At 43.2% G+C, this 21,694-nt stretch overlaps 2 protein-coding genes across 5 annotated transcripts in view; both read left to right on the plus strand.

Moving 5' to 3' along the window:
* Positions 1–17,667, plus strand: part of fnip1 (folliculin interacting protein 1) — a 32,521-nt gene extending 14,854 nt beyond the window's left edge. Inside the window, exons 7-18 of one of the 2 annotated variants that reach the window (XM_026370392.1) lie at positions 554–637; positions 2,817–2,888; positions 4,228–4,363; positions 5,350–5,551; positions 6,043–6,128; positions 9,617–9,763; positions 11,813–11,982; positions 12,832–14,548; positions 14,691–14,856; positions 15,038–15,238; positions 15,341–15,456; positions 15,587–17,667. In XM_026370392.1, coding sequence (XP_026226177.1) covers positions 554–637; positions 2,817–2,888; positions 4,228–4,363; positions 5,350–5,551; positions 6,043–6,128; positions 9,617–9,763; positions 11,813–11,982; positions 12,832–14,548; positions 14,691–14,856; positions 15,038–15,238; positions 15,341–15,456; positions 15,587–15,665 — 3,176 coding nt within the window. In that variant the 3' untranslated portion in view covers positions 15,666–17,667. The remainder of the gene's footprint in view (positions 1–553; positions 638–2,816; positions 2,889–4,227; positions 4,364–5,349; positions 5,552–6,042; positions 6,129–9,616; positions 9,764–11,812; positions 11,983–12,831; positions 14,549–14,690; positions 14,857–15,037; positions 15,239–15,340; positions 15,457–15,586) is intronic. The other variant, XM_026370393.1, reaches the window with a different exon arrangement.
* A 1,315-nt stretch (positions 17,668–18,982) lies between these two features.
* rapgef6 (Rap guanine nucleotide exchange factor (GEF) 6) overlaps positions 18,983–21,694 on the plus strand; it is a 106,156-nt gene continuing 103,444 nt past the window's right edge. For 2 of the 3 annotated variants that reach the window (XM_026370411.1, XM_026370412.1), the window contains exon 1: positions 19,326–19,400. In XM_026370411.1, coding sequence (XP_026226196.1) covers positions 19,326–19,400 — 75 coding nt within the window. Of the gene's footprint in view, positions 19,401–21,694 lie in introns of all 3 variants that reach the window. The other variant, XM_026370410.1, reaches the window with a different exon arrangement.

The following is a 21,694-nucleotide window of genomic DNA, read 5'->3' on the forward strand; positions in this document are numbered from 1 at the left end:
TTAACAATCCTGTTTGAATACAAACCAGACTGAAGAGACTCTGCCAACAGCTCTGTCTTACTGCTACCCTACATTACCCTCAAGAATTCTTAGAAGACTTTCAAACTGGCCTTGAATGCACAAGGTGCAGATTCACAGAGGATATATGTGTTGGTATCAGAAGAAAATCCTTCCATTACAGAGAAGACTGTAAAGAACTGTTGGCAAACTCTATCTTTTTGTGCATTTTCTGTAATCCTCACAGAAAAGACAAAAGTCACCTTTGTAAAAATCCGATATATTCGAAGCCTGATAAATTTGTTTGGTTAATCAGCTGTGTTTTCTGTGAGTGATACCAGGCTCCTTGTTTTTCTGTCTGACTGATCTATCTGATGACATTATTTCATTCCAGCCTAAAAAGCTGTTGTAACTAAGTTGTTAAGGACGAGACGGCCGGACGACAGGAGGTTGCCAGCTGTCCTCCTTATTCATTCACTAACAATGGTTCATATTTTTTGTCTTTTCCCCTCTTCCTCCCTTTCTTCTTTTCCATGTTTTTGTTTCTGCTGCGCAGGATTTTCTCAGCTCTGCAGCCCTCGCCGGGCCTTCTCTGAACAAGGCCCTCTGCGCCTCATCAAGAGCGCATCTTTCTTTTCAGGTTGGCGCTTCAAACTGGCCACGACTGATGTGTGCCAGTTGCATGCATGTGTTGGCTGTAGGTGCAGTACAATAGTAGTGGTTGCGCAGGCCTTGACTTTATGCGGCTGCATGTTTGTGTGGTGTTTCTCGCACTAGCAGTGGTAGCAGTAGTCATAGCACACAATGCCACAGCATGTCCACAGATAACCTGGGTCAAGTAGTAGCTGCAGAAATAATTATTTGATGTGGTTTTATTATTAGATAGACATAAAGTAAATAAATAATAGAAATGTTTGTTGTTTTGTAAGTAGAGGATACAGTCTTCATTTATTCCCTGGATTAAAATCTCAGCAGCACTAAAAAGAATGAAAATGCAGTTCTGTCCCACCATTACATGGACAGACAAAGAGAATACTTGTACCTTCAATCACCTGCCTCCTGTTCAAATATCAAAATGAATGTGAATCGAAATATATTTCACCAGCACTGTCTGACCCAGGTCCACAGGTGTGTTACACATGCAGAAATGGGGTACATTGGTGCTCACTGGTGCTGGGTTCTATAGTTTTAGTCACTGTTTATTTAGCTCCCTCTGCTTTTTTATATTTACTCACATTACTAACCTGTTGTCTTTGACGGTGTGTGTGATACTTGGGCAATGATTGTATTTTAACAGTCAATTCGATGCTATTTAGTAGACTGATGAATTTTAAGTTTCTTTTCTCCTTATACATCACCAAGCAGCCCCACCTTGGTAGTAGCTGTTAAAGAAAAGATAACTTGGTATTTCACTTTCTTTCGTCAGTACCGTGTATTTAACTCGGTGATGTCAGAATCCCGCTTTAAAAAAAGAGTAGAGTAAGGTAGCCAGAGTGGGGACTCCAACATCTATCCCTGCCAGTAACTATAAAACCTGCTTCAGGTTAGGTCACCTGTTCCACAGCACACGGCCTGTGTGGTATCAGCGTTTGTTTTTCTATGATAATATGTCACCCATTGCATAACTTGTTTTGCTTTAAGCCTTGCCCATGTACCATTACTGCAAAGAAATGGATGGAATTCTCTCTTGATGGGCTCTTTGATCAGCTTGGTGTTTTCTAGCATGAAGAAAAGCTGCTGATTCTTTTGCTTCTGATCTGTACCGATTTCCTCCGTGTGCATTTCCTGGTCAGCCCAGATAGCTTCTCACAGTTTTTAAATAAATAGGTTTTACTGATGTTACCTTGACTGGCACTTTCACAAGCTTTTAGTGCAATCCTTCATTAAGGTGGCACACTGAAATTGCTATCATCATAGTATGCACTATCATGCTGATCAAGGAGCCCTTGGCCCAGATGTTTCCAGTGGTTATTCCCTCTCAGACACTGGTCTTGCTATAATAAAATGAGTAAAGTGGTAACTTCTATAAAAAGAGCTTCTCCCTGGACCATGTTTCCTCCCCACAATTGATTTTAGGGCACAGTGTGTAGTTCTGTCAGTTATGCAACTTTGGTATGGGTGTGATGCAAGGTGTGACACATGAGTACACACACACCCACACACACAACCAGAACCACACTTTCAACTACACATTCATATGTTTGTGGTTTTCACACATTTGCTGCAAGTAGCAAGGACATTTTTCCTGTACCCCAAAGAGTTGACGAGCAGGACATTTGAGAACAACCAAACAAGCTCGGGGACATCTGTACTATGGTGTTTCTGGTTGAAAGTTGTACTGAAGGTGTAGTAGCTTCAGTAGATGGGGACAGTGACTGAGGCATTAAGCAACAGTCTATTACAGCAGTGCTGTTTTTTGCCTTTTTGTTGTGACACTTCCTGTTTTTGGTGTTACAAAACAAATGTTTCTCTACCAGCATGAGAATCAATCAGTAAGCGATTTCACAGTAGGAATTAGTCCAGCACCTGCTTGTGTTTGGTTATTGTGGTAACATGTAGAAGTTAGGTTGGTTCATAGTTAGATTGTACAGGTGTTAGATTAGGTTTTATGTTGACCGATCTTTAGAGGAATACTTAGTGGTGGTAAGTGCATCTTCAGTATACCCGGTGCTCTATTTTGACAGTCACATTGCTTGGTTTCTCACTGTTTTTTTTTTTTTTTTTTCTCTCTCTCTCACCCATCTCTCTTTGACCTTTTTCTTCCTCTGCTGTTCACATTCTTCCTCCCACTTCTCCATCTTCCTCCTTCCTCCCTCCAGGCCACAGTCATCCCATGGACATGCCTGGCCGGGGGCTGTATGACGAGAGGGACAGCGGCATCGCCAGGTCTGGTAAGTTGGTGAGAGCAGGAGCCAAATCCTGGATTGACCTACACTCAATGCAGCATTCAGTCATGCAGCTGAGATTTGAATTGGGTTTAAATTTATACTCGAGATCAATAAGGTCAAGGAACAAAAAAGGTTTTACACTTTTTGCCTCCTCACAGATGTTTTTCATATATCTGCTGATTACTTGTATCACGAGGGATGCAGCTAATGAGTTATTAGTTATTCAGGTTACCTTAATCTCATATAGCTTTGACTTGATACGAACAGTTACACAAGCACTGGTTACTTTAGATGGTGGGACTTTTTACATTACTTAAATTCTCCCTTACTGTTAATGGAGGTGACTGGAAAGAGAGAGTGACGATATGTCTTCTCGGTATCAATCCTTCCATCCTTTCAAATTAAAATCAGAACGATGATGATGATCTATGGATGGAAGACAATCTGGAGATACATGTCCTGTGGGGTCTGGAAAAACCTTGTGCCATGAAAACTAACCCTTGGCCCCCTCACCCTCCCTTCTACAAACACCACGATGCACCACTGGCATGACTGGTATGAAGGGAACTGCTCTTTCTGCTCAAACCCCGGTCACATGCAGAGGATTAAATATAGCAGCTCTCAAAACCTGCTACTAGTAAATGAGCTTCTAATTCAAGCCTCGTCCTCTCATCTCCCGCTGTGGTTGGGCTTTAGAGCTCTTTATCTTCCTCTGACATGCACATAAATGTGTACATGTTCCTCTGTAAAACACAATCTGCTTCCCGCCACCCACTCTCTCCTTTTACTATAGTTCCCTTTCTTCATTTATCAGTTATCTCTTATCTCTTCAAACACTCACAAGATGAGACACCTTGTAAATTGTTCATGTGACCAGTGATCGATGTCGGCTGTCTGGGCAGTAAATAACCCCGTGATCAGGGTGTGTGTGTGTTGCAGCCTGGTGTAAAGCCAGTTGTCCAACAACTGCAGCATGTAACTGATATTAGAGCTCATATGTAAGCTATCCAGTAATTAGGGGCTACATTTGGGTGGGTGTGTATGAACATTTTCTTTGTCTTAAACACTTATTATCCTCTAGACCTTTGTTGAGCTGTATGTTACTTTGTGTGTTTGTGTGCATGTGACGGGTTGTTCAGAATGAGTAACCCTACGCACTTGATGTCTGACTCACTCTTGTCCTTTTTCTCTTGTCACCCACTATTCCTTCCATCTGTTCCTTGCTCCTTTCTGTTCTCCTTCTCCTCTTTCTTGCTCTCTTGGTTTCTCAACTCTTCTCTCTGTTCATCCCTCCTCCTCCTCTTCTTCTTCTTCCTCTTCTTCTTTCTCTCTATCCCTTCAGCTTCTCTGAGCAGCTTGTTGATCACTCCCTTCCCGTCTCCTGGCTCCTCTCTGACCAGCAGCTGTGCATCCAGCTACCAGCGTCGATGGCTCCGCAGCCAGACCACCAGCCTAGAGAATGCTGTTTTTCCCCGATGGTGAGACTAAACATAGACAAATGATTGTTCACACATTTTACATACAGCAAATGAACCTGCATATGAAAAGAAACAAATAAACCAGCATGCAAACACGTTCATTTCATGATTTGTTGATATTTACACTGTTGGAAAATGCCTATCAATGAAGCCCTAATTAGCAAATGAGCTAATTAGCTAACTCAATAAGCCCAAAGTGATCTAGGTATTTTACTTTTGTCTCATCAAGGCAAAAAAAATCTTCTAGTTTCCAGTCATTAAACAGATGCAACACCGTAAAGAAAACACTTGATTTGGATTTTGAATTGATTTATGAATAAGTTTATTAATTGGCTGATGCTGGCAGCTGATCAACTAATCAATAGTTTAATTTCTAAAATGCACATAATCAAACAAACCTCTTCAGAACTTCCCTCTATACTCGGTCTCCCCCCATCACTCATTCCCCCCCATCAGCTTTTAAAAAGTTTATTCTAGTAGGGCTTCCTCAGAATCCAGCGGGCAGCTGGGAGAATGACACAAGCTGCTGCTACGTGCTAATAACACACAGTGCTGTGACTAGACGGGATGCTGTGCTGGCCTGTCACAGTAAACGCAGCTGTCAGCCTCTGAGTGCTTTAATCTTCCAGGCGCTTCAGTTGAGCACCACAAAAGCATCTTGTTTACCAGCTGCAGCAGTAAAAAAAGTCTAGGATTAAAGTCTGTACATGTTTTTTGTTTAACAGATGTGCTCTGGTATTTTTTCTTGTAACCTGTTAAAGACCTACTGGTAACTGTTGGTTTGCTGTAGAATTACTAGTTAAAGTCGAACTAACTACTAAAACCATCAGGTAACCTGTATTTACCAGGATGTTGGATGAAGTATAGCTTTACTGATCTATCGTGAGTTTTACAAGGATTCAGTTTTCTTTGTCACGTAAAAGTTATTTGCACTTTTCAGATCTGTCTCTGCTCTGAAGTTCACCTTGTGTCTGTGTCACGATCAGGTCAGTGGAGGAGAGCTTCAACATGTCTGACGAAAGCGCGGGGCCGAGCCTCGGTGTGGCTCGAAAAAAGAAGATCGCCATCGGGGTCATCTTCATGCTGTCCCCCAATCCTGAGGAGAACAACCGTTTCCAGGATTTCTTTTTCTCCCACTTCCCTCTCTTTGAAAGTCACATGAACAAACTCAAGAGCGCCATCGAACAGGTGAATTAATGTTTATTACTGCTATTACAGACTGACTACATGTTGTTCTTTACAAAAGCTGAACTTCATCTTGATTTTCCTTTTGTGTTTCTTTCCCTGATGTTGACACAAAGGCTATTTTTTATTGTGAAATCAGTGTGTTGATTGTTTGTTTCACTCCTTGATTAACTCACTGACTGACACACTGGAACATAAGCTTGTCAGTGAGATATGAATAGATCCCACATGCAAACCGTACACCCTTTACTCTTGTAATGAACTGAGTTGCTGTCTGTTTGACATACCTTGTATATCTGTGGTTGTGTATACTGGTGTCTGTTGTTGGCACTGTCAAAGCTCTGGATGACTTCCAGTTTTATCCTCCATTTGCCTTTTTGCTCCTCTCCCTGTCTTCCCCCTCACAAATTTCTTGCTCCACCTTTCCTGTAACTTCAGTGCCAAAATATCTTGCCAAATATCTTAGTGCTTGTGTGTGTTGTGTCACTGTCAAGGCCATGAAGATGAGTCGGCGGTCAGCTGATGCCAGCCAGAGGGCTTTGGCTTATAGCCGAATGGTGGACGGACTGAACGAGTTCAGGTTGGGAAACAACACACATTGACTCACACTGACCTACACAGACTTACATAATTTATTTATTTTTCTCAGGATTAATCCTGCAAATATGACAGAAATGCAGGTGCTTTGTTGAAAGCATTCTCCATTATACAACTTAATAATGAATGAATTACAGAATTTATCTTCTATAATATAATATAATTCAACAGAATAACAACATAAGAACTACACAGTCAGTTTTCTTAACCCACTAACCGTTTTACTACATGTGTATTGGCAAACTATTTAATTCACCTACGCCATCATCCATTTACTTGTTTTCTGAGTGCTACGGTCTAAGTATTGTCTTCCTGGATACATAGCTGAGTCTCTGCATCATGGAGAGACTCTGGAAAAATGTGACATTTTAAATCTTGTTTCCAGGAAACTGATGATGCACGTACATATCTAATATTTTCACTGTGGATCCCTGGAGCGTGAAATCCGCCACCCGGGGTTTTACAATGTGCATCATTTATTTTGTCGATCAGTCCACGCTACACACTGGAAAACTGTACTTTACAAGATCTTGTTTCTAGATAGTGAGAATACACAGGCGCGAATAAGATGCAGGAAAGGCAAATTATCATTTTAAATCTTTGAAGGTACCTTTCACCTAGTTCCTTGTCTTCTTCAATTACAACTATATACACCAGTTGTGAAGTTTTAATGTTGCTTAAAGTAGGTCACCACGTCCCCATATTTATCCTGTGTTACTCATGTAATGGTGCTAACATTTGGGCAGCTTTAATGACCTGAGAAGTATTTTACACATGCCTTTCATTACAAGCAACATCTCCATTTACTTCAGTTTTATTAAGCGAAAGGATAATGATAACATCTCTTCTAAAACTCTGTGAACATGGCAGTAAATTGTGTTTCAGTAGCTGTCGGCTGTGGCTTGGAGACAAAAGAAGCATCTCCTCTATCAGCGTGGTTTACAAGAGAACAGTTTTGACATTTAATCTCTTAGGTTCACTAGGACAGAGTCACACTTTGTTGATCCTCGTAACAAGGTGAATTTATGGGATCTTGTGAGGGGATTCTGTAATTCTGCTCCAGCTACTGACCGTATGCTGAGGTGCAGCAGTTAATAATAAAATAATTCTGGTGGTGGGAGGACGTTGTATAGCTAAGTTTCTCTCATTTTAAGGGAATATAGTTTATTTAGGCTTTTAAAAACACCATTTAACCTTTTTTTTGTGATTACATCAAACATGAGATCATCAATTTGTACCTAATTTATTGGTTAGGTTCCAAAATGATTACGTGCTTGTCAGAACTGTGTCACTTTTGACGCTCACAAAGTCAAAAACGCCTTATTAACGACTTATTTAAGATGTGTATGTGCATACGTGCCTTCTCCACCACCACTTTCACTTGGCACACACACTGGCAGGCAGTTCCCTGTCTGAGGTCCCGTCATTGCTGCAGTCATATGCCTGCTGGCAGCCGGCCAAAGGAACTCAAGCCTCCAGAGTGGCAACCCTATCTACCTCAGACACTGGCCACGAGCACAAGAATAGTAAATATGTGTGTGCCAGCAGGAGGAACGCGATTGCCCGGGACAAACAAAATCTGTAAAATCTCACCTTCAGACAGCAGCTAAATATAAGCGTAGCCACCTTTGCCATTAAGTGGTTTTGGCTTCATGAAGAAATGCCGTTGCTTACTGCTGACACTGCTTTGACGTAGCTGTAGAGTGGGCAGGGGCACATACCCATGCGTGCTGGAAAAGATAAACTGTGCACTTGGCGTAGGCATGTGTACATGAAAGTCACACCAGCCTTTATTGGGGTTATGTCACAGATTGCCGTTACACTACAAGCAGGAGTATTGGTCAAAGCAAAACGTGTAAAAAAAACTTTTATTAGAAGTAAAAACATAAAGTTTTAAGTCCACATCACAGGTGCACTCTTTAGAGTTCACCTAAAGAGCTGCTGCAGAGAGGCGGAGACCAGATCTCCCTGTCGTCCTGTGCTGGCTCGGCCCCACACTTCTGCCCACAGGGGGCTTTTAGTATATGAATGTACAACAGACACGGGTCAAATGGGGATTAAAAAGGCCACGGCTAAGTCAACCTGTTTTATACACAGGAATGATTACAACATTATTAGGTCATTTGATTCCTCAGTCCAAATAACATAACTTCCGTGCTGGCCTGCTGTCATCAACAGAGAGAGCTATGAGTTAGAGTTAAGAGACGTGTGTTGAATCGTAAGTGACATGAAATCTGTTCTGGTTTTCCCTGCTGAACCCTGCTATGACCACGAAGTAATGTGTTTATTAATGATTCATCGGTCATTGACTAAGTCAAGAATTTCATCAGTCAAGCTCAGATGGTCTAATGTAGCGATTGCTTAATAGGAAAGTTATATTATAGTCTATTTTAGGTTCCTTATACACTTGTTCTTGTTGAATAACTAATTTCTTGGACAGAGAAAGCAGGACATCATTTGAAATGCAACCCAACTCCATTTCATAAAGCCGTTTTGAAATTTGTTTCCCGTTGACAGTTAAGGAACCCTCTGGAGGACGGGCATTGTATGTTTCCACAGTGAACTACTCTCTGTCACACTATTGATTCTTATCTTTAGAAGACAGGTTTAGGGTGACAGCACTGAACTGCTTAGTCACAAAAGATCCACTTCCCCTAACAAAGCAGTTAAATGTATTGGTTCTTCTTTTCCCACTAGGCTTATGACTCATAAACACAACTACACATAAAACATTTGGTCACAGCAGTGCTGTAATTCTGGTGAAAGTCACTTACACTGTGTGCCACCAGTATTTTCTTTCTGCACGCACACAGGTTCATTATAGGTCAAAGAGGTTATGAGTTTACTACAGAATCCACCTTGTTTACAGCCTGTGATGATGAGGATTATAAGTTAGCCTGTCAATGCTGTTGCATTAGCTGTGGTTGCTGAAGATTGTTAGAAATAAGAGTAAAGGAAATAAAACGCCTCGTCCTCTAATCAATATTGACACTTCCTTTTTATCTGTACAGCCCAATCGAGCTGCTGTAGTCTTTAGTCCCGCTTCAACAAAAAAAATGTCTGATTCTGTAAATTCCTCAGGCTGCAGTGCCTGTGTCAAAGCTTGGCCTCTGCATGAGACATGCCCACCAACACACCCACGTTCCATGGAAACTCCAGTCCTCCTCAATGGACAAATGTCCCGACTCAGCCACATACAGAGCTACACACACACACTGTAAAGAGCAAGAGACAAGGGTGTGTGTGTGTCAGAATTTTACAACACACACAGACACACAGGGTCTCCCATGGCCTCAGCGCAGACAGTGAAGCTCTGTGAACTGAGATCTCTTTTGTTTACCCGGAGAGACAATAACACGTCTGTTCTTTCTGTCTGTTTTCTCACTTTTTCTCCTCCTTCCCCTTCATTCACTCTTTACATGCCCTCTCTCTCTTTCATCCCACCCTTCCCTCATCGTACCTCACCTCCAGGATGACCATCTGCAACCTCTACACCATGCCCCGGGTGGCTGAGCCCGTCTGGTTGACTATGATGTCTGGAGCATCAGAGAAGAACCAGCTCTGTGGTCAATTCATGAGGGAGCTGTCATTGCTGATGGAGCAGGCCTCCAAGAACCAGTGAGTGTCTGTGTACTCGCACCTCATTTTCTAAAACCTTCTAGTTTCTAAACCCAGATATTTGCATCCTATCATATCCTACATATTAGCAGTTGTGTGGTCACTACAAACACACAGAAGCAAACTCACAGATGAAAAAAGGGAAAGACTTGAACATGAGCACTCAGACATTACAAAGTGGTTCATTTGCTTAATCTTTCAACATCCTTTCTGTTGGTTTATATTTCCTGAACAAGCTTATCAGCAGAGAAACACGAGCAGATTCACACACACGATTCGTTTTCTCCCCCACACATAAACGCACACATAGTGAATTTTTCATGCTCTTTGCCTTTATTTGTCTTAGTGAGAGCTGTGAATGAGAAGATCCCTGCCAGTCTCTACTTGCTTATTGTTGCTGTTACAAAGCCATGTCAAGCCACTGATAATTGTGCATGGTAGCAGGGCCTTTATTGAACATGGCAATCGTATAGAGTTGATTCAGACGACAGCAGCTTACAGCACACTGAACTGAATTATTACATGTTGATATTAAAAAGTAATACCAAAGATGTTTTTCTAGTCTTAATGGGCACATTAGTCTGGTTGTGCATACAAAAGACAAACAATCCAACTTTAATTCCAGCAATGTTTTATTAGTGTGAGAGAGAGCTTGTTCATGTTTTTTTTTTTTTTTGAATGACCATCTATGAAAGTCAAATACTTAGAGTTCTGCTTCTGACTGGTTCATTATAATTGGTAAATATTACAGGATGACTGTTGAGTCATTTAATGAGGTGCATGCGTGTCTGTCTTTCTTCTGATACATTATTTTTGTCCTCACCTGTTATAAAATCTAAAAGAAAAGGCTTAAAGTCGCTTGAATATTCAAAATATTAGCTCCAGTTAGCATCATGAATCTATATGTCAGAGTGCAGTATGCTAGATTTTCAAACTAAAAGCATATGAAAGGTCAAAATTCCTGTTACCCCATCCGTTTTTGTTTCTCCTTCTTTGATCATTTACCGTCTACGTCTTGTTTTTCACTGGCTTATGTCTCTTTTATTTCACCTTCTTTTTAACATGTCTTTCTTTTCTTACTGCTTTTTCTGTCCTGTATTTTTCTTTTCACTTTCTTCTTTTGACCCTTTTTCCTCTTTTTCTGCTTTTTCAACACGTTTTGTTATGGTCAACTTTTCTTTTTTTCTGAACTTTTCTTTGTGATGTTTTTTTTAGATAAGAACTTTCAGTAACTTGTCATCGGTCAGCAGCTTCTAAGCCGTCTTGTCTTTTCGGAACAGATCAGCTCTCACGTAATTTCTTCAAAAATTGTTTTACTCTAGTTGTTATTTAAAAGTGCAAATGACTGAATAATAATAATTGAGGACTATTATTAGTTTTAAACATCTGTACAAGATGGCATGTTCCAATTTGAATCACTACAGACCTTGAATTTTCCTTTTCTCTAAATCCATTCACCATCAATTAAAAGTGTGTCTCCTAGACAACAATTTTCTTTTTGTTTTGTTTTTCTTTTTCTACCACACAACTACTACTTCTTTATGCTGGCGTGAGGCATCATGGCTGTGATGACTGATGGGTTTTGATGACTGCTGCAGCCACAGCTTTGTCTGAGCACGTGATTGAACTTGACTAAACCATGAGACAGGAAGGGAAGTAGACTTGTGGTTAGGAAAGAGAAGTGAGTCATACTAATACAGTGTGTGTGTGTGTGTGTGTGTGTGTGTGTGTGTGTGTGTGTGTGTGTGTGTGTGTGTGTGTGTGTGTGTGTGTGTGTGTGTGTGTGTGTGTGTGTGTGTGTGTGTGTGTGTGTGTGTGTGTGTGTGTGTGTGTGTGTGTGTGTGTGTGTGTGTGTGTTGCAAACAGTGAATGTGTGTATGTCATGTCCAGTCCAGCAAGAAAACGTCTGACCAAAGTTTTCCACGTAGTGAGAGAACATCTGACCTAAGAAACAAGGTCACGGGGAAGACTTGAGAAACAAAGTGTTAGATAGGAAATCCATTTTTTGGTGTGTGGACTTTCTTGTGACCAACACTTCTGATATTCCAGGTTCCTCCCTGCGTTATTGACTGCCATCCTGACCAATCATCTGGCCTGGGTGCCCACCGTCATGCCAAATGGGCAACCTCCGATCAAGATCTTCCTCGAGAAACACTCCTCGCAGAGCGTCGACATGCTGGCAAAGACGCACCCCTACAACCCGCTGTGGGCACAGCTCGGTGAGACAGTGAAACAGAAACACACAAACACACTGAGCAGAACGTTCCTTTTATTGTCTGTTAATGCACCTGGCTGGAGGGCAGTCCAAATATAGCACCTGTGCTGATCCTCGTCTTGGCTGAAGGTGCAACACATCCCAACTTGCTGGTATTCATCGTTACAGCAGGAAGACAAGTTAGGACTGAACTTTCTTCTCAATATCAAACTCTGTTGAGTCTTTATTAGCAAGTCAAGGGCTTCCATTGTGATATGTTCATTTTTCCTGTAGTTAGGTTTAAATCCTCTCACATTAAAATTTACATTTGTTAGTTGTAACAAATATGTTCAATTAAACAACAGTGTGAAAGTTTTATACTTTCTCCATCTTCGATGTTAAACTGTTCTTAGTTGTCTCTGTGTCATAAGAAACGCAGCCATCATGTTCTGTGGAGCAGCATGTGGAAAACCACAGATACAGTTTTATAAAAAGAGCTGATAGACAGCTGATGTGTGAATAGATGTCGATGATTTATTGGCCCGTTTAGCAAGGAATGATCTTTAAATACACAGAAATCCTAAACAGTACGCTGAGTAGTCCACATAGTTTAACTTCAGATGACCTGGGAAACTTTAAGAAAGTAAGTAAATGGGGACACCTAGTGTTCATAACTGAGAACTGGAAATTGATTTGTGAAAAATAAATTAAAGGAGTGTAATTGAACATATCTGTAAATCCAGCATCATCGTTCTCACTCAGCATGAAAATACAAATATTATCAATCATATGAAGAGTTGTATGAACAAATACATGTTAAAGGAACTAGATCGTCCAGGACCTGGTTCAGTTGTGCTGTTTCTTCTGTGTGTAGGGGACCTGTACGGGGCCATTGGGTCACCAGTGCGGCTATCGAGGACCGTGGTGGTTGGCCGCAGACAGGAGCTGGTCCAGAGACTCCTCTACGTCCTCACCTACTTCATCCGCTGTTCTGAACTGCTGGAGACCCACATGCTGGACAGTGCTGAGGACGAGGCCATCGTCATGCCTGGTTCCCTCATCACCACCTCCCTAAGGAAAGGGGAGGTGGAGGAGTCGGAATATGTCCTGGTTACCGTCCACAAACCAAGTGGAGACTACTTATCTCAGGCTGCTCATGACCGTCACACAGAGACAGAGGACAGTAGCTGTCCCTCCGACAACAGCCTCCAGAGCAGCACGTACACAGATGCTGAGGCGGAGCACGGCACCGGGGATACACCCAAAGAGGAAGACGAGGACGAGGAAGAAGAGGACAGCAGTGAGAGTCAAGGGTCCAGGAGCAGTGTGCTTCAGACGGGACACAATCGGGGCATAATTCCTGTTATCAGGATGGTAGAAGCAGCAGAACCTGGGGAGCTGCAGAGGGAGACTAGCAGCCCAGTGGGCACAGAGGCCCGACTGGAGACGGTGCTGCGTGTTGGCTCAGCCTCCCCCAGGGAGCAGGTCTGTGTGCTGGATACGGAGACCAAGTGTGACCTGAACATCAGCGCACCGCCCACACCCACAGCACTTGCGTCAAGTCTCTTTCCGGTTTCTGTCCCCAGAGAGATTGGGATGGATTCAGGGATGGGGAACCAGGCCATCAAGGTGCTGGCTCCGCGGCTGATGGGGAACCAGCTGGAGAAGAAACCTCCAGATAAGAACCTCGCTGCTGCAGTGCCAGTACCAGTGACACCAGGAAACACGATGTCGGGGCCGATGGTTTTAACTCTAACAGAAGAAGGTGAGCCAGCGACAAAAGTCACTTTCCTCATCGGAGACTCCATGTCTCCTGAGTCGGACACGGAGAGCCGTGGAAAGAAGATGGAGGAGGAGATCAAAAAGCACAAGCAGCAGCTTCTACATCAGCAGCAGCAGCAGCAGCAGCAGCAACATCTAGGGCAACATTATCTTCAGCAGCTGAAGGGCAGAGCCGATTCAAAGACCAGCAATATCAGTGCATCAGAGGACCAAACCAAACAGACCAAGGGGGCTCCAGCCCTGCAGCGGGTGTCCAGTAGGATGCCCAAGTGGAGCTCAAACTGTATGGACGATTTTGATGAGTATTTCAGCCTAGAGAATCCTGTGGAGACTCGGACTATAGACGATGTGGCCAAACAGGAGGCCAGCACTATAGACAGTATGCACAAAGACTTGCTGGATCCCTCGGGGGTCCCCCAGTCTGGTGACTTGGGAGGTCATAGCTTACAGGGTACAGTCAGGGGTCAGGTTGGGGGTCACTGTTTAGGCTCAGGTAATGGAGAGGTGGGGTCCAGTAGGAAGGAAGACACACTGCTGGATAGGCAGACAAGGTGCAGGTGTGGGTCCACAGACTCCTCTGACACCTGCTGCTGCTGCCAGAGCTGTTCTGCTGAGCAGGACAAGGGTCTGGTGTTGTCAGTCCCAGTACCGCGGGATGGAAGCAGCAGCAAAGAGGACCAAAAGTGTAAAGTGGTTCCTGTGAACGACTGGGAGATCCCGCGCAACGAGAGCTCGGACAGCGCTCTGGGAGACAGTGAGAGTGAGGAGACCGAGGACTGGCAGGAGGAGGTGCTGGTGCCCTTCCCGGGGTGAGTCGAGGATCCGTACGTTGTTTCTGCTCTGTGCACAGTGACGCGCCACAGCTTTGATTTAAATGATACCAATATTAATTCAACCTGATATTTTTAAAAACAGAAATCAAAGTTGTTATTTAATGTGTTTGATTTTCAGAGCAAAGTTAGTGGAGAACTACTCGAAACCAATTATTGCCAACTTTGGCCGGTCTCTGTTTGGAGGCTACTGCCCCACCTACGTGCCAGACTTTGTACTGCAGGGGATGCCCAGCGACGAGAAGCTACGGCAGAGTCTCATGCCAGAATTAACCCACGCAGTTCAGGTAGCACTGGTCACATTGGGTTTCATATCAATGACTATTGTCTCCAACTAGTTTCATGAAGTAACAGTTATCATTTTTGTTTATTTCAGATATATAACGTATATTTAGATTTAGATTTAGGGGCGTGCATGTTTTTCTTTTCTGTATGTGTCTTTGGCCTAAACGAGTTTGTCCTGTGTAGCATCCGGTACTGGACGAGCCCATAGCGGAGGCCGTCTGCATTATAGCAGACACAGACAAGTGGACGGTGCAGGTGGCCAGCAGTCAGAGACGAGCCACAGACGTCAACAAGCTGGGGAAGGAGGTCCTGGTGTCCAGCCTGGTCTCCAGCTTACTGCAGTCCACTTACCAGCTCTACAAACTCAACCTCTCCCCCAACTTTGTAGGTGGTTTGTTGTACCCACTGATTGTCTGTGTGTCCGTGAGAATCGGGCCGTTGAATTGTGCTTTACTAACCACGTTATCGTCTCTCTCTCCTTCTTAGTGTATAATGCACCTTGAGGATCGTCTGCAGGAAATTTACTTCAAGAGTAAGATGCTTGCTGAGTATTTGAAGGGCCAGACGAGAGTCCACGTGAAAGAACTGGGCATGGTCTTAGGGTGAGCAGTTAGGGTTAATTCTCACTTCGCACTTTCAGTCTGTGAACAAGTCGACGTCGAGCGCTCTGACAACATTTCTTTCCTTTTAAGTTTAAGCACATTAAAATCTTTTATGTTGCTGTCTTTGCAGAATCGAGTCCAGCGACCTTCCCCTGTTAGCCGCAGTAGCCAGCACTCACTCCCCCTATGTGGCTCAGATCCTACTATGAGACTGTAATGATCCCAAACCGCCTCAGGAACCCAGTCAGACCACAGCGGCGCCACCTTGGCCCTAAACACGGCCGACCGTGCTCTGCAGCGGGCACCTGGCGTGGTTTCCCGCCCTGTGTGCCCGGGCTGAGCGAGCTCTTGGTCCTGAGCCTGAGGAGTACGCGTCTTTTCGGACCACGTCCACAGCCCACACCTGGTCTCACTACTGCTGCTGCTGAATCTGGTGCAATGTTGATGTTGTTCCACATGGGGGGGCTAGAGACCACAGTCCCACAGATGGAGCGAGGCTCAGCGGGCGACCGAAGCGTCCCTCAAACGACCTCCTCCTGTTGTTTGAATGTTTCTTTTTAAAACAGCTCTCTCTTATTTTTGGACACAGAAGAAGCCAAAGACTTTACTCATTTTTCAAGTGGAGAATGAAACGTCGCTACAGTAAATTAACTCTTTTCTTTTTTCTTGTACAATCTTAAACTTCGTCGTTTGATGCGACAGACGACAGGTTGATAGGAAACTGAACATTTTAAAACTTCACTCTGAGTTAAATATATTTGAGAACAGTATCAGTCTCATGCCAATTACATTATTTTGTCTTCATGTTTTTGTTTACAAGCCAAAATGTCCCTCAGATATCTCCATGACTTATTATTATTATTATTATTATTATTATTAATATTATTTTGTCAAATTGCGTTGCACATTGGACTTTAAAGCTTCTTGTTTGGCTGTAACTGATGCACACCGTGATTTTTCTTTTCGTTCTACAAACTGGTTTTGAAATGGCTAAAAGTGACTTTGACATTCTTTTCAAAGGTACAGCACTACCTCAGATCTTCTTATGGGCCGTAGATGACACTCATTTACAGCTGCCCCGTAGAAAACCCTGAGGTAAAGTTTTTAAGCTATTTTAATCAGAATGTCGGTGTCAACTGTGTGCAGACTCTATGCTGTGTTCTTTGATAAAGGGAAGACTGTTTAATTCCTTATGACGGAGAAGATGGGAGAAAAAGGTATTTTTGCATCAGTGTGATTGCGAAGGGTCCCTTTCTACTGTGGAAAAGCTAAACCAGGCACCACCTACATATATTTTAAAACCAAAATGCTGAAATATTTTCACACTTTTGTAGCTTCGCCACCTTTATACGATGTTTACGGCTTTGACGTTTGCTGCGGAAAGAGGAGTAGGGCAACGCAGTAGGCCTTCTAGTGGATCTGTATGTATCAGTTAACACTATTTTCCCACGTTTCTCAGACAAAATCCAAAAGTTTAATAACACACTTTTATCTTGACATTGGCAGATAAGTGATTTTGGCTGTTAATAGAAGCAGGGTGCGATTTGCTCGAGCTGGTTTTCCAGCTTCTTTTTTTTAAATTTGCTTATTTGAAATCTTTGCTGAGCATGAAGTGAATCCTGCAGCAGCACGACCAACGACACATTCGTTCATTAGGTCATGATCAGTGCTTTTAATTAATTTTCCTTGTTTGAGGACAAAATAATGACCTCTTTACAGCACTTTACCACAGTAACTGTGCTTTTAACCCAGAAAATGTACCTTCATGGCAAAGAACGGGGACGAAGCCAGCAGTGTAACCCTGTGCATCTGACCGTCTGTCAAATCAAATCGCACCCTGACGACTGTAGAACCCGAGTCTTAATGGAGAAGTGACACGAGCCCACCGTGTGCTACTGGAGAGCTCCCTTTGCTGATAAATTGATATATACATGCTTGATACTGTATAGAAGTTGCTTCGCTATCGGCCTACATTTTGTACAAGCCCGCTATTATGTTTAAAAGGTCTGAATTTATATCTGCTTTTCCCTCTTTGTATATGAATAAATTATTTAGTTGCCTACGGTATGTGTATCGGTTCATGTAAACTGTACATACTCAGTTTATTTCCATGTATTTGTACAGAATGTCCTTTTAAAAACTGTCTCCACAAATTATTTTTTCCCAATTTTATGGGAATGTTGTGCAATAAAGATGCTGATGTTGAGATTTCTTTGTGTGGATGTTTCATGTTAGAGGATGAAAAGCAAACTGCACAGTAGCTATAAATCAGTGCTAACACCACACCACTCCAGCACCTGGGTTTCAGAATACAGGTGGTTTGCATATTTTACTCACCTTTGTCTTTGCCATCCCGACTCCACCCCCACGTCACCTCTTGGCGGCACTAGAGGAAAAGGAAAACGAGCACACATCAGTTATGCAATAAAGAAAGGAGCGTCCAGGCTGATGAACCACACTGATAAGAACCGTGAACGCACCTCCTGTCAGTGAGAACAGGACTTTAAACGCACCTTCTTCACATTTATTTGATTTGATTTATTTAAAGAAGAATATTTATTTTTAAAATCATGAAACCAGAACCACCACAGGAGCGTTTTTTATTTGATTTGCAGCTTTTGAAACAACCTGATTTACTGTAAAATAAAACCTCGAAAACAGGACGTGACGTTTAATTTTCTGTCTTTCAGTGAACTTGTACTTTTACTTGTACTTGTACTTGTACTTGTACTTGTACTTGTACTTTTAGAAGTTCTGCATTAATCGGATTAATACACTGATATCAATCTGTGCTGCATTCAGGGGCTCTTTTCACAGCTCGTTAATTTGAGTATCATATCAATGACTGCCACTCTGTTAACTTTATCTAACAAACACTAAATAGTTTATAAATAATAAAAATAAAATTCACATTTGTACAGTTCAAAACATGCAGGAGTTTTACTGCCACAGCTAAATTGGTCTGACACCAGTAGCTCATGTTGGTTAATTATAGCAAACCTTTAGTGTAGTTTTACTAAAGCATCAAGAAGTTAAAGATAATCTAGATGAAAATGTGTTCGCTCTACTAAAATGATGCTTTTTATCTCTTGCAAATACAAAACTAACAAAGAAACATGCACTTTATTCAATATTATACAGGAATTTAGGGGAATCAGATACAGTTTGCTCATAAATATAAATAAATAAATGTATGTAAAAAGTTCATTCAACTTAAAAAATTCACTTCATAATAGTTGTTATAAACAATAGTTGTTATAAATCTCATAAAATACCTTTTATTAAAGTTCATTTGACAGCTTTTTAAAAGCAAATTGAACAAATGTGGAAAAACACAAAAACGTTTGTGAATCAAATTAGTAGCAGTAACAATTATAACAATAATAATTAAAAACAAAAAGAGAAAGGAGCATATCTCCACATTAAAGAGAAATAAACATAAAAAGCGACACGTTTTCTTCTTTCCTCTGTGGCAGCTCATATATTCCGACAGCCCGTGAACGCAGCTCCGTGTCGTCGACTCTTTCTGCAGGAGGACGGATCCGAACCTGAACTCCTGGATCTGAACTCCTGGATCTGAACTGACGTTTGAACAAGAGCTGGATTTTTATTTTAAGCCAACATGAACGTGATTCAACAAAACACGTCGCGGGATTTGAACTTTTTGTCTCACTTCAGCGGCGTCTTGTGTTTTTCGGACTGAGACTCGGGGAGTTTGTTTTCCTCTCCCGGACAGGAAGGAGCTCCGAGTCGAGCTCGACGGGGGACACGATCCGCGGGGATGTGAGCTTGTTCGACCGGCGAAAGAGCAGCTAGGAGCGAAGAGAGAGCCCCTGAAGAGGAGGAAGTGAAAATCCCGGGGTGCTGGTATGAAAATGACCGGAGCCATGGAAACTTCTTTCAAACTGGCTTTGAAGAAACCGCCTCCGCTGCGGACGGCAGAGGTAAACAAAACGAACGCTGCTTTAATTAGCATCAGCCTGCTAATGTTAGCCAAAATCAAACAGCTGTCTGCGGAGTTGGAGTGAAACAATGAGCTGGTTCACATTCACCTGTGTGCAGCGGTAAAACAGTGGTTGAGTGCGTTTAATAAACAGACTTTATGTCTTTTAGTGGACTGTATCAGAGGCTTCAGTGGTCCCATTAAAACCAGTGCAGTAAAATCACTGGCAGGTTTTGGTTAAGTTTAGGAAAACCCTCCTTCACTGTTGCATTCTGGGCCTGACCCATCAGAGCCTTCAGTGTGAGCCCAGGAGGGGGTTTGAGTAAACCTGATCTTCACCTCTGCTCCCGCGTGCCTCCTCCTCATCTCCTCTTCCTCATCTCCTCCTCCTCCTCCTCCTCCCTCCTCCTCCTCCTCTTCCTCATCTCCTCCTCTCCTCCTCCTCCTCGTCCTCCTCTTCCTCTTCTCTTCCTCATCTCCTCCTCCTCCTCCTCCTCCTCCTCCTCCTCGTCCTCCTCTTCCTTCCTCATCCCTCCTCGCCTTCCTCCTCCTTGTTCCTCCCTTCCATCCTCCTCTTTCCTCCTCCTCCGCTTCCTCATCGCCTCTCTCCTCCTCTTCTCCCTCATCTCCCCCTCCTCGTCCTCCTCGTCTCATCTCCCTTCCGCCTCTCCTCCTCCTCCTCCTCCTCCTCCTCTTCCTCATCTCCTCCTCTCCTCCTCCTCCCTCCCTCCTCCTCCTCCTCCTCCTCCTCTTCCTCCTCTCCTCCTCCTCCTCCTCTTCCTCATCTCCTCTTCCTCATCTCCTCCTCCTCTCCTCCTCCTCCTCTTCCTCATCTCCTCCTCCTCCTCTCCTCCTCCTCCTCCTCTCCTCCTTCATGAAGATGTGGAAACACAGCTGGCTTGTCATCGCTTTAGTGACGCTCGCTGCCCAGAAACAACCCACACCGTGCTCCCTCCATGTTCTGCTGCTGATCATAGTTTTTGAAGTGCCAGCGCTTTTCAGAGGACAAAAAAAAACCTTAGAGCATCAGATGGAGCTTTGGAAAAAGTGTTTTTATGGCTGTAATCCTGTGTTTGTGTGGCAGGTAGAAAACCTCTTTCACACCTTCATAAAGGGCTTTTGTGCACACTGGAACACATCATAACATCAGTGTTGAGTCCGCAAATAAACGTCAGGACGGAGCAGTGAAGCCTGTCTGTGTCCGTGTCTGTGTCCGTGTCTGTGTCCGTGTCTGTGTCCGTGTCTGTGTCTGTGTCTGTGTCTGTGTCTGTGTCTGTGTCCGTGTCTGTGTCCGTGTCTGTGTCTGTGTCTGTGTCTGTGTCTGTGTCTGTTTCACCACTTTTAGCTTCGTCCTCCTGAGTTCAGAGGAGATCTGTTTTTGTTGGCACAGTTTTTCTCACACATGCTGAACACTCCCTGTTTTTCTTCAGAATTGAAACCAGTATTAATAAAACGGCGCTGAAGAGAAACTAGGTGTTTCCGTGAGTTATTTATAATATTTAGGGCAGGGTTGCACACTGGAGCTGTCTGAGTGTCTCTCAGATATAAAAGCTTCTTGTAGCTGTGAAACGCTTCACACACGTGAAGCAAACATTTTAACGTCTCCATACTTTAAGTCTGAGTTTAAAACCATTAAATGTGTTGAACTTCTCCTCGCTGGTAAATCACAGAGCAGCGTGCGTCGTATAGACGTACATCACCACCACGGCACGAGTTCAGTTAGTGTAGCTGCCTAAAATACATCTACTCCCTCCTTGTATTTACTGCTAAACACGTTTTTTTTTTTTTTGAAGAAACAAGAAAAAGATGTTTTCAAACTATCTTAGAAGACTTTAAAACAGAGATACTGAAAATCTTACAGCCCAGCAGTTCTTCCTGAATGATTATCTACTTATAATTATCGACAGAGTGTCAGGAAATATGCAGATTTTATGTCAGTATCACATCCAGTCTGGACACTACTGTGGCTGTCGGTTCATCAGCTAAGATTCTTGGACATGAGTGTTTAGACGTGCTGTAGGTCAGTCTCCCGTCCTGTGCAGATGTCTGGCTCGGTCATCTCTCTCCCACCACAGGTTTTATGCCCCGTCACCCTTTTTTTCCATCCAGCTCTTCTCTTCTCTTCCTGCCCACCTCTCTAAGTGCCGTCCCGGCGCCCTGGTGGTAACAGACAACAAATCACGTCGCTGACTTACGGTGGTTTTAAGCAGCACCCAGTACAGATCGGACATTTATGGGAAACCAGCCATAACACAGCCACAGGCCCTCCGGGGGGAGAGTGGTTCTTCCTCTGTA

Source organism: Anabas testudineus, chromosome 14 (assembly GCF_900324465.2).
Source record: "Anabas testudineus chromosome 14, fAnaTes1.2, whole genome shotgun sequence".
Lineage (NCBI taxonomy): Eukaryota > Metazoa > Chordata > Actinopteri > Anabantiformes > Anabantidae > Anabas > Anabas testudineus.